Below are 13,237 nucleotides of genomic sequence, written 5' to 3' on the forward strand. Positions count from 1 at the left end.
AGGCACCGGCCAGAGCTTCAGTAGGTACACTGACGAGCACAACAAAAACTAGAAGAAAATCTGGCCATTGAGAAAGAGGCAAAGTGCCTCAAAGCTGGGAGAGGGGACACTCTGGTGTTGAAGACTGTGAGTTTCAACTGCAGGACGTGAAGGGAGGGAGGAATAAACTCCTATCTGATTTTTAAAAAGGTATTTTAAACAGCAATGGGGAGATTAGAGTAGGTATGAGAAGAATTGAGGAGACCAGCTGGGAATTTGCTCGGCTGGTTAGGGGCTGATGGCAGCCAGGACCAGGGTGGTGGCAGTGGGGACAGCTGAGAAGTGCACAGCAGCACAGGCGTGTGACTGGGGCAGGGCAGAGAGTACTGGAGGGTGACTGGGGTGGCCTGGCTGTGCTCCTTCTCAAGGAGACGTGGACTATCTGTCCTCTGTCAAGGTGTCAGCTGTGTCTCCCTGGGGCCACGAGTCCCAGCCATATATGTTGATGGGCCCCTAACAGGGACTGTCTGTCTCTGTGTAAACGGGGCCTCATCCTGTTCGAACTATTCATTCTATAGTCTCTACTCAAGCAGGGAGCTTTGGAGTTGGCTGTTGCAGTCTACTCTTGCTGGAATGTCCACATGTCCATCAGTCTCACACTGTCATGCTCAGTAACAAGTACATCCAATCACACAGACCACGGGGGTCATTCCAAGGTGCCAAGCAGACACTTCAGGAATTCTGTTTTGGGTTCCAGGAAACTGATGCACCGAAGAATCAATTCTTAGGGGAGAGGACCTGGGGAACTGGGTGAAAAAGGTAAAGAAATTAAGAAGTACAAATTGGTACTTACGAAACGGTCATAGAGATATAAAGCAGAGGGCATGTAGTCAATAGTACTATAATAACTGTGCATGATGCCTGGAGGCCCTGGAAATATTTGGGAGAACACTTTGTAAAGCATACGATTGTCTAACCACTGTGCTGTACACTTGAAACTAACGCAAAATGCTATTGAATGTAAACTGTAATTGAAAAATAAAATTTAAAAAAGAATCACTTCTTCCTCAGGGGCAGTGAAATAAAATATCTGCCCCTCAGAAAACAAACTATTTCCTGGACATTCATGGATCAGGCAGTCATATATACTCTCCAATGAGTTCAAAGAAATAGTGATGCCAAGTTTTGTTTGGGGGGACAGTTTAATAAGTTGTGGCCAATAATCTCTCCATTGTCTTAAATAATTACTCCAAGGAGAAATTTAGGTGCTTTGCACAGAGAAAATAATTTCTTTTAGAGGCCAAGATTCCGCATGTCCCCCCAGCTCACTTCCCTAGAGCCACTTTCCATTGTGATTCCCAAACATACTGCGCCAAGTGGCAGGTATTTCCTTTTGTACTTATGTTATAAAGACTGATTTTGCATCACATTATCAGAAAGGAAAAAAGGAAAATTTATATCCAGTTTGAGCATCCCGCCCCCGCAGGCCTGACGTGGTAGAGTCACCTGGCTGCCCTCTGCTGCACAGGTGTCTGACCAGAGCCATGTGACGCAAGTGCAGCATGCGGGAGATGAAGCGTGGTTCTGGAGAAATTCCTCGTAACAAAAAGAAACCTGTTTTTGCTGGGGACCATGCAGAATGATGGTGTATCACACACACACACACACACACACACACACACACACACACACACACACAGAATACCTGTAATAACTCCCAGGCATTTAGAAAAATAAAGGTAACGTTAAAAAAGAGTCATGGGGCAAAAGGAACTATACAGCATGTCCCTGTGCCTGTGGCTAAGGGAAGTAGTTCATCCAGAGAGCTGCAAGCAGGATGAAAATGGAGAAACAACTGTTCGTGGGCAGAATCCAGTCCGTTCATACTCTGAAGTGGATATGACTCCAAAAATTGCCCAGTCTCATGCTCCAGCCCTTCTCCAGACTGTTGCTCTGCCCTTCAGCTTTATCTCCCACTCCTTTCTGCTTCTACCTGTCTACTCAACCACCCTCCACCCCAGGCCCTAATTCTTTACACTTTCCTCCCAACCACGTCATCTGGACCACAATCTGCCAACCAAATCGGACTCATTCTTCTAAGACTAGCCCAAGTCTCTTCTCCTCCACGAAGACATTACAGACCATTTCAGCCTCCAGAGGTCTGATTCTCCTCTGAGTATACAGAGCCGATGTGCCAATCATTTGGCAAATAAACCCAAGCTGCATTATGACTGGAGTTGTTCTTCTACTTAGCTTTTGTGTCTAAGTCTTATCTGACCAACTACATTCTTGCAGAAAGGACTTGACAGACTATTGTGTCTCCTACACAGTACCACACAAAGCAGTACCCTGAAGGTACATCCTGATATTGAATCCTCATTGCAATATAATAATAAAATGTGAGGTCAAGAAAGTCCATCCCTCAGGGCAATCATCAAGTCTTCTTCTTTGGTCCCAGAACAAAGTTAACACATTCAACAAAATCTGATGAATGAAGAAGAGCCAGAACTGTCAGCAACTTAGAAAGGGCCAGGGTGAAGATGGGAGAAGGGAATAGAGGACTAAGAGATGAGAAGCGAAGATGGCAGCATCAATGACAGAAACCAAAGCAGGGCCAGCAAGGGGCACTGGTGTACATGACGGATGGAAAGACAAAGTCAATGTGGAAGGTGGAAATAAAGGAGAAAAGGGAGCCAGGTGAAGGAAATTGGAAGTCATCCTTCAAGAATAGAATGAGACCAAGTACAATAATTTGTCGTCACCTAACTCTTCAGTATAGCAAATAAGTGAGGCTTGACACACAACTGTCACAGCAGACACTAGTGGGGCAAACAGAAAAATTGTCATCTGTACTGCATTTACACTGCTAACTTTGATGAGACAGAAAAGGAAAAAACTCTCAGAACATTTTCAAGATTCTGACTGAGTAAAAAAATAAAATAAAATAAGGCATATGCCCTTAAAAAAAGGAAGGGTCATGAAGGAAGGTAATAGATTAAAAGGAGTTTATAATAATATAAAGGGAAACAGTTAAAGGTCTTTAAGAAGACAGGAAATTTGGATAGAAGAAGATAGTATGAAAGAAATATAAGAACAAAAAGGAGAATCACAACAGACATTCCTGAGGAATAAAATAATTTAAAGTTCAGCCAATATAAATAGACATGGGCTCAAAATACATAATGTCATCAATCCAATCCAATGTGAAACTAAAAGGGACCCGAGAAATCTGTCCCTGAAAAAGGGGCAGTGGCAATATAGATGGCACAGGAGCACTTCCTAATTTTGAGATTTCAAAATTACTCAACAACGATGGTGCCTGTGGCGCCAGAACTGCTGGACTAGTGGTCATGAGGGCCGCTCTTCTCCCTAGGATCACTCTCCCTTCTGCTGCCACATTCCAGGCGGCTTGCCACCTGACCCTTTCTCTCTCACATAGTCAGGGAGCTTGGATTACAGGACAGTGGTTTTGTGGGGGTGCAAATAGCAGAAGCTGCAGTACTGAGGCAGGGGGCAGGGAGGAGGCATGCTTGGGGAGGGGAGGAGATGGGCAGGAGGCCAGCCCCCGGCAGACAGCTTGAGCCCAGGCCTTGTTTTGAACAGGGGCAACTGAAACGCAAAGCAAGGACTACAGCTCTTGGCAACCCACAGAGCCAGTGGTGTGGTAGAGAAAAGAGCAGAGGAAAATTTATGTTTCTGGGACAAAAGCACAAAAGCCAGACAGCGAAGGGGAGGAGAGGGGCAGAAGTGAGCTCCCTTCTATCATTTTATAGGCTAATGTGCCATGAAAACATTCAGTACGCTGATCCCTTTGGTTTGGATTTGGGAATTATTTTCTGCATGGAAACTACTGTTTCTTAGTCAGTTTCCAGGAAATCGATGCTTACAGATGGAAGACCAGTGGCAATGCCTTCCCTTTTGGTGAGCTTCTTTGCCTAAATCAAATCATGTCATTTTCCTCCTTGATACCCTCCAATGGCTCTCTATCACCATGTCTAAAGGCCCTACGTGGTCCCACGCCTGCCTGTCTCTCCAGATGTAACCCCACCCCACATTTACTCACTCTGCTCTGGCCCCAACAACTCTCTTGCTGTTTCTCATTCCTAACTATGGCTACAACCCCCCCCCCCGCCCCCCGCCAACTCATTTCTTGGTTTTGTTGCTGCTTTCTCACAACTCGTGTAAGTACATGTTCCCTTTTTGCCTTTCCAACTGATATCATGTATCCAACTGAATCATGTATCATGTAACTCCTGTAGCATCTCTTGTTACTTAGTTGATATTCCCAGTAGACAGCTCAAAAAAGGAGAAATGTGTTGATAGGATTCCATGAAATAATACAGGAATATTATAATCAAGTATTTAGTCAGTGTGATGGTTAATTTTATGTGCCACCTTGACTGAGCCATGGGTTGCCCAGATATTTAGGCTTCATCCAATCTGTTAAAGACCTGAATAGAATGAAAAGGCTGACCTTTCAAAGGGGACATTATGCTGGGACAGAGGCAGGAGGATCTCCCCTGCCTCTGACTTGAACTGAAACATCAACTCTTCCTGGGTTTTGAAGCTGCAGGCCTTTGGACTGAAACCACACCATCAGCTCTTCTGGTTCTCAGGCTTCTGGTCTTGGATGGGAACTATACCACTGACTCGCCTGAGTCTCCAGCTGCCGACTGCAGATCTTGGGACTTGTCAGCATCCGTAATCATGTGAGCCAATTCTTTGTAATCTCTCTCTCTCTCCCTCTCTTCCTCTCTCTCTCTCTCTCTCTCTCTTTCTCTCGGCCTAAAAGTTCATTTGTTTTTTTCTATAAGATGGCTCTAGTAGCGCTTAGTTGTCTTTAACTTCATTCAAAACAATTTGGTTAGATTACATTGTGACAGCTGTCATATCAGCATTAAAAAAACTTGTCAAAATTGGTGAATTTTTGTATAGCCATTTTAATATTGAAGACAGAAGAAAATATGCAACATTTTTGGCATATTATGCTTTATTATTTCAAGAAAGGTAAAAACACAACTGAAACACAACACAAAAAGACTTGCTCAGTGTATGGGAAAGGTGCTGTGACTGATCAAATGTATGAAAAGTGGTTTGGGAAGTTTCACTAGATGATGCTCCATGGTCAGGTAAACCAGCTGAAATTGACAGCGATCAAATCGAGACATTAATTGAGAAAAATCAACATTATACCATGTGGGAGATAGCCGACATTCTAAAAAATATGCAGATCAATAAAGTTATTGGTGAAAAGGAAAACTGTGTCTTATTTTATGGAAAAAACCACAGGGACTTTTTGGCTGATCTAACATACAGGCAAACCTTGCTTTATTGAACTTCATGGATGGTGCGTTTTTACAATTGAAGACGAGACCCTCTACCAGCATAAAGATTACGACTCACTTCATCGCAATACTGGCTTTATCGTGATGGGCTGGAACCAAATGTGCAGTATCTCCAGGGTATGCCTAGAGGAGCAGTCTACTCTTCTGCTTCTCTGGAAAACTGTAGTAGTAGATACAAGCACTAGCCAATCGGTTCTCAAACTATTGCTCCCAGAATGCAGCAGTATCAGCATCACTAGGACACTTGATAGAAATGAAAATTCTTGAGGCCATCCCAGAACTACTAAATCAGAAACTCAGGCGCAGGGCCTAGCGGTTTGTGCTTTCAACAGACCTCCAGGTGATTCCAATGCATGCTCACATTTGAGAATCACTGTACTGGGCTAAATATACCCTGACCAGAACTAAATCCTTCCTTGCTACTCAAAGTGGGCTTCTGTGGCCACGGTTTCCATCTCGGGCTGGTTAGCACTGCAGACAGTCAGGTCCCACTCCAGACCTACAGAATCAGAATCTGCATGTTAACAAGATTCCCAGGTGGCTCATGTGCCCCTTTGTTCACAAAATGTAATCCTATAAGTGAGTAGGAGCCATCCCGAGGCCTGGATCTCCTCTGGGCCTGCCAGTCTGGCTTTCCCTGAGCTCCTGAGCTAATGTCCTTAAAATTAAACCTCTACTACTTGGAATCACTTAAGTGACTCTCTGGTCCCTGAAACACAAAGGCCCTTCTCAGACTCACACCACCAGGTATGGGGTACATCCATCACGTCAGTACTGCCCCCACACCCTAGGGTCATTTCTGTGGATGTAATTGATTGCGCAGAACCACTCACCGCCTTCTTTATACATGTGGGTTTTTCTTTTTCTTTCTCTGGGTAATCCTTGTTTTTCCCAATTCAAATGGGAGCCTCTAAGGCTGTGCTGCCCAATACAGTAGCCAGTAGCCACATGTGGTTATTGAGCCCTTGAAATACAGCTAGTCTGAATTGAGATGTGCTCTAAGTATAAAATACATGCACCAAATGTTGAATATGCAGTATCTCATTAATAATTTTAATATTGACTATATGTTGAAATGATAGTTTCTTGGGTATATTGGGTTAATTTTATTAACATTGACTTTACCTAGCCCTGGCTGGTGTGGCTGAGTTGTTTGGAGTGTCATCCTGTAACCGGAAGGTTGCAGGTTCGATTCCTGGCCAGGACACACACCTAGGTTGCAGGTTTGATCCCTGGTTCAGGCACGTACGATCCCTGATCTGGGCACATACAGGAGGCAACCAATCAATGTTTCTCTCCCTTCCTCTTTATCTAAAAGCAATGAAAAAATGTCCTTGGGTGAGGACAAAAAATAAAATTGATTTCACTTGTTTTCTTTTAATGTGGCTCCTAGAAAACTTAAGATTACATATATGGCTCATGTTATGTTTCTGTGGACAGTGCTGTGCTAGAGAACAGGCCTGTGGCCCCTTCATTAGAGAGAAGGTCCCAGAGGGCAGGTACCATGTCTCTTCCCTGCTCTGCACCAAGCCTCTGTGGTTAGTCCTCTGAGGTAGGTGAGTGTCAGGGCTGGTGTCAGAGGGCCTTTCTAGGGCTTAGACCAGGGTGGCATCCCACTGCACAAGGTCATGAACGGCCCTGTCAGTAAGGCGCTTGTCTTCATGGAGGATATCGCATGTTTCTGGGCCCTGGTTACCTAGTTGGAAATCAGATGAGGGGAGGGCTCTGCCTGAGCAAGACGGCTCCTGCCTTATGGGGCCGTGGGGGGGTGGGGAGGGAGTGGTGACTCAGCACTGGGATCCCAGCGGCTGCTCTCTCAGTTCTCTCCCCAAAGCCACCATCCCCAGTCTCTCCTCAACTGTTTCTAGTCCACTCTGCCCTGGACTTTGCCAGAGCCCAGGGTAAGTGGCTGCAAATGAAAATTTAAGTGTTGGCCCTTTAATCGGCCTTTTGTGTCTCCAGCTGTCTGTCTCTGGCAGAGAGAAACCCTGCCGTCTTGCTCAGGCAGAGCACTCCCCTTATCTGATTTCCAATTTGGTAACCAGGGCTAAGGAACACGCACTATCCTCCATGAGGACAAGTGCCTTGCTGACAGGGCCATCAGCCCTCTACCCTCCGTGCAAGGATTTCCCTGGAGTAGCTTGCGGGATGTTAATACCAGGTGCAAACATTACAAGGTTATCAATTACTGGGCGCCTGTCCTGAGCCAGTGCCGCACTGATCCTTACCCAACCCCATGGGGCAGCCATGAGCTCCAGCTTACGGAAAAGGAAATAAGGTTCCAAAAGGTTAGACATTGTGGAGCTCAAATACAAGATCATCCAATAACACAGCTTTCTGAAGTTGACCACTAATGGGTTGCAAGTAAGGATTATACTCTTAATTCCAGAACCTCTGCTCTTGCCAAGTAAGAAGCATAGTAGAGAGTTGACAAAAAGGCAGGTGGACTGCTAGATTCCCTTTGTAAGAGTTGGGTTGGTCAGGCACAGTCAACCAGTTATCCGTGGCAGAAGGGATCAGAGTGGGTCTTTCTAGGCTTATGGTCTACGTGCTGGTCCCAAACCACACATCAGCTGGAACTGGCCTTTGATGCAGAAGCAGAATGTGTACAGGCCATTCACATGTAAAGAGGCTGCAGCCTTTAGGCCCTTCTATCTTCTAGAAGACATACATCTGAAGCGGTCTGGGCCTGAGTGTCCCCAAATTAAAATCAAAGAGGAGGGGCAGGACTGCGAGCCTGAGCCTTCTCCCGTTCTGCTGTGCCTCTGCTGCCTTGCTTCCTGCCCCCTGCCCTGACTACCACAACCCACTAAAATTTTTATTGCTTAGTTGAGACATCAGATCTAACTTCCTCAACCATGGGAACTGAAAAAAAGATTTCATGTTACCTAGGTTTTATACACCTCCCCTGCACTCATAACCTACTCCATTCCTTAAAAATGGATCATAGAAAACCAGGGCTAGCCCAGGTTTTAGAGGCCACTGAATTCAAACACTATTCTGCAGAAACAGGGGTCCAGAGGTCCTGAGTGGTAAAAGTTATGACCAGAACCTTGGGTGCCTGACTCATAATTACTCTCTTCCCCAGCTCCAAATACAATATCAGAAACAGGGGGTTATAGGCTGAATTTTTGTGTCCTCACCCAAATCTATGTTGAAGCCCTAACCTCCCTCCCCTCCCCACCACCATGACTGTATTTGAAGACAGGGCTGTGAGATGGTAATAAAGGTTCACGAAGTCATAAGGTCAAGGCCCTAATCCAATGGGCTGGTGCCCTTATTAGAAGAGGAAGGGACCATGGAGAGCTCAATCGCTCTCGCTCACTCTCTGCCATGTGAGGACACAGCAAAAAGGCTACTATCTGCAAACAGGAAGAGATTCTTCACCAGAAACCAAACACTGTTGGACCTTGATTTTGGACTTCTAGCCCCCAGAACTGTGGAAAAATTAATTTCTATTATGTAAGCCGTGCAGTTTGTTCTGGCAGCCCAGGTTTACTAATACAAGTAATTCTTATTTGTGGACCTGAACTCAAAGTTTGGGCATTGAAAAGTGCACAACGCAGGGGAAAGAACAACACCAGAATTGGCTGATTGAGGGCCATTCAAAGACTGACCCAGGCTACTTTCCATCTGGAATGCCCTAGTCCACAGGCACTTGAAGGTCATCAGAAGGAACAAGTCACTCAGTTGAAGAATTTGGGGAAACTATCCAAACTATGCATATTCTGTTCTATGAAACAGTCTGTCCTCCTCTGATGTAGGTACACACATTGGCCCAGGTGCGTCTTGCCACCTTCTGGAACCTTCCTTGGATACATTGATCCTCACAAACAATGTCCCCTGAAACCCAGTTTGGGAGGACTGTCTTCTGAGAGAGGAAAAAGTAAGCCTGGAAGGGTTGAGGGAGTCTTGTCATACTTTTGAGGGTCTGACAAACACCCAAGTTCTTTCAGATGCCAGGTCTTTTATCAGCCAACAGCCTGAACTGGATGGAAATGTCCTCACCAGCAACGGTATGTGGGGGATGTACTAGCATCAAAAGAAACAGCTTAATTTATGGTCAGATGCTTTTTTCCTGAAAGTTTTAAAGTGAATAGAATTTTTTAAAGTATAAAGGAGGGGAAAAAAAGGACAAAATAATCAGTGTTAACACATTGGAGTGTTTATCACATATATTTTTTTGAGTTTTACAAAATTTTTTATAACAGGCATCTATTACTTTATAATGATGATAATAAATACTGCTCATTCATTCTCTAAATATTGTAGCATCAATTGTGAGCCAGGAGGTTTTCTAGATGCTGGACATACAGCAGTGAACAAGATAAAGTCCCTCTCCTCCCAGATCTTCCATTCAGTGGTGGGGGATAGGGAGGCAATAGAATGTAAGTCCTAGAGGAAAAATTCAGGTAGAGTGAGAAGACGGGGAGTCCTGGGGATGGGGTGGTCAGAAAGGGTACACTAAGAAGGGGACCACTGAGCAGAGACTTGAAGGAGATGAGGGGCGAGTCAGGTGAAGGGCTATGGAAAGAGCTCTTCCTTTAGAGAGGAGCTACAGGGTGAAGGCACTGAGGCCTTGTTCTGGGAAGAGCAGAGGGCCAGTATGACCCCAGTGGAGTGAGCAGGCGAGGAGTGGCAGGAGATGGTCTGGAGAGCGGGGCGGGGCCCGACTGGGCAGGGCTTTGTGAGGAGTCTGGCCTCTGTCTCAGTGTGAGGCGAAGCCATGGGAAGACTGGAGCAGGGTAGTGAGGTCATGTGTCGTTTAACAAACACTGTCTCCTGGGACGCTTCCCTTGCTTGCAGGGACCACATTTCCCACTAGATTAAAAAGGACCTGAGTTCAGGGATGGATGTACTTTCTCTGTGGGTTCCTTCCCAAGAGATGGCTTGAGCAGGAGCTGCAGGCCTTGGGGAAGTGGATGGCCCCCACCAGGGCTCTCACCTCCTGGGACTCACCTTCCACCGTCAACTCCACTGTCACCTGTCGGGCACCACTACCATTGATAGCTTCACAGGTGTACTTTCCCGTGTCCTCCTCACGGACAGCATGAATCACAAGGCTGAAACTCCCTCGGATACCACAATCCAGCAGGAAGCGGCCCCCACTGGTGATGGGTTGCCCATTTCTGTGCCATGCCACACGGGGCTCTGGGTAACCACGGACCTTCAAGAGAAAGAAGAAAGGGTGAGAGCTTATATTTAAGGAGTTCTTTCTGTGTTCCAGGTACTGTTCTGAGTCCTTTACATGTGTTAACTCATTTAATCCTCATAATAACCCTTGAAACAGATACTATTTTCACCTGAACTTTAGAGATGAGGAAATTGAGCCCCAGAGAATTTGGGTAGCTTTCCCAAGGTGTTGAAGGTAGAAAGTATCAGAGTCAGGCATCCTGGTTCCAGGGTCCACTACACAAGTGACTCTCGAGCCTAGTTGCGTATTAGAATCAACCAGGGAGCTTTGAAAAATGCAAGTGTCCAGGCCTTACCTTGGACCAGTTAAATCAGAATCCCAAGGGGAGGGGATGAGCATGGGGAGTCTACACCAGTGCTTCCCACTCTAACATGCAAATGAATCACTTGTTAAAATGCAGATTCTGCTTCTATAAGTCTTGGGTGGGACCTGAGGCTCTGCAGTTCAGACAAATTCTCAGATGATGCTGATGCTGCTGGTCCCTAGAACTCATGTTGAAGAACGAGGTTCTAGAGCTGAGCTGCCCGGTATGGCAGCCCCCAGCCACATGGGGTGAAAGAGCACTAGAAATGTGCTCATCCTAACTGAGTTGCACTGTAAGCATAAATTATACACTGGGATTTGCAGACTTAGTAGTTAAAAAAAAGTAAAATATCTCAATAATGTAAAAATATTGACTACATGTTGAAAATATAGTATTTTGACATGTTAGGTTAAATAAAAATATATGGTTAAAATTAATTTCACTTGTTTCTTTTTACTTTTTAATGTGGCTACTAGAAAAGTCACTACTACCTAAGTGCCTTGCCCGGTGCTTCCACTGGGCAGTGCTGCTCCAGGCTGCTGTCTTCCTCTAACGTTAGGAAACACCCAGCGTCTGTTGACTCTGAGGATTTTAACCAAGTACTTTTCTAAGTATGTGATGCATCTGAGCCTCATAGTGACTTGTTCAGAGAGGATATTTCCCCACTCAGAGGGAAATAGAGATAAGTTCCAAGAAAACAAATCACTTTGGGTATCTCTGAAAGAAGTTTCCCCCAGGGCCTCAAGCTCTGAAACTGCTCAGGTGCTTCAGAGTGGACTGACCTTCCAAGGAGCAGGGCTCAGACTGGCCCATCGATCCACGCACAGCCTGGGACCCAGAACAGGGGGATTTGGGTACTGGAAATGCACAGAAGACATCACAGAAACCTCTTGAGAAGGACAATGTTTGCACTACAAAGCATGGCAGCAAAAGCTTTCATCCATGTATCCACGCCAAGACAAGAGAGACTGAATACATATGAAGCAAAACCAAAATTCACTGGGTGACCCCAAATGGAATTCACAATGAGAGTCTTCAGTGACCTATAGCAATAACCCTTCTCATATGCCCAGTAAGGACAGAGGGGATGCCATATCAGTATGTGGGAGAAACGGGGAGAGGAGGTGGCCTGTGCATGCACGCTTGGGCAAACTAACACTGTTAACTCCCTAAGCCGCCAAGGGAGAAATAACTGAGCTAGAAGCAGCAGTCATCATCTTTGGACTGTGCTTGCTTCCCTTCCTGGGTGCCCAGCCCCCAATGCACCCTTAGACTCATTTCTCAGTAGCCAGGATGTGGATGTCTCCCTAGGAAAGCAGTTCTGGAATCACAGGTAAAATCCCCACAGTAAACAGCCTCCTCTGCGGTCCTCTGCCACCCCTTCTGTGCCATTCTGTGACCCTCACGAGGCCTGCCTCCCATTCTTACTCGTCTGTAGTCAGGCCTCAATAGGAGAACAAAACCAAAAACAAAACTCCAAATCATTATTACCCATCTTATTTATGATTTCTGAAATCAAACAAACAACAATCTCTTTCCTTATCAAATCTAAACTATACTTAGGACAGAGACTGCTAAGCATGAGGGAATGCTTATATTCTCAAGTCACCTCCCCAGAAGGAGACAACAGAGGCCGAAGCCACTGCAGCCTCACCAAGGCACTCGTGTCCCATCTCAGGGTGACAGGGACCACAGTCAGTTTTCACATCTGAACAAAGTACTGACGATGGTTGTCTCTGGGTGTCTCCTCTTTTCCTTTTATTTAACCTTTATTCTCTGATATTTCTGTGAACAACACACCTGAATTTTGTAAAACAGAAAAAAAATTAAATGAAAATGTGTTCTGTTTATATTAGTGTGTTTACATAATGAATATATAGCACATTCACTAACTTGTGGAGGCCCTCAAAGTACTTAAATGTAGCTATGTAAGCAAAAACACTACACAAATAAACATGCATGTTTGGAGGTGACAAATGCCATGCACCTACACAAAAAATGTGTCCTCTTGTGGCACTGCGTTGGCACAGAGGTTCATGTGAAGGCTTACCAGACAACAACTACCCTGTTAAAGCATATTTTCAGGAAACAACTAAGGAAAAGAAACTCTTCCCTATAGAAGGAAGCTCTTGGGGAGCCTGGTCATCTGGTGAATTTGCAAATCATTACCTTCTCCCCCACCCCATGAGGCAGGGCCAGCCTGGCCTCCAGAAGATGATCACCCTGACTCCTGTGAGCTTCGGAGAAAGGGAGGGTACAACACTGTAACCGGGCACAGATAAATCATTAACTATACCCAAGGTGTCCTCAGCATTCCATTAGCAAGCGCTCTGGCCCCTGTAGCAGTGCCAGCTCTGGTGGCCCATCAGTCCCTGAGGCATCAATGATTAACTGGGGACATTGTAAGTGTTCCAG

The 13,237-nt window shown here is 45.5% G+C and overlaps 1 protein-coding gene across 2 annotated transcripts in view; it reads right to left on the minus strand.

The window, feature by feature from the left end:
* Positions 1-13,237, minus strand: part of MYLK (myosin light chain kinase) — a 264,716-nt gene that overhangs the window by 125,674 nt on the left and 125,805 nt on the right. For both annotated transcript variants that reach the window (XM_045185765.3, XM_045185766.3), the window contains exon 3: positions 10,284-10,491. In XM_045185765.3, coding sequence (XP_045041700.2) covers positions 10,284-10,491 — 208 coding nt within the window. The remainder of the gene's footprint in view (positions 1-10,283; positions 10,492-13,237) is intronic.

Source organism: Desmodus rotundus, chromosome 2 (assembly GCF_022682495.2).
Source record: "Desmodus rotundus isolate HL8 chromosome 2, HLdesRot8A.1, whole genome shotgun sequence".
Classification (NCBI taxonomy): Eukaryota; Metazoa; Chordata; class Mammalia; order Chiroptera; family Phyllostomidae; genus Desmodus; species Desmodus rotundus.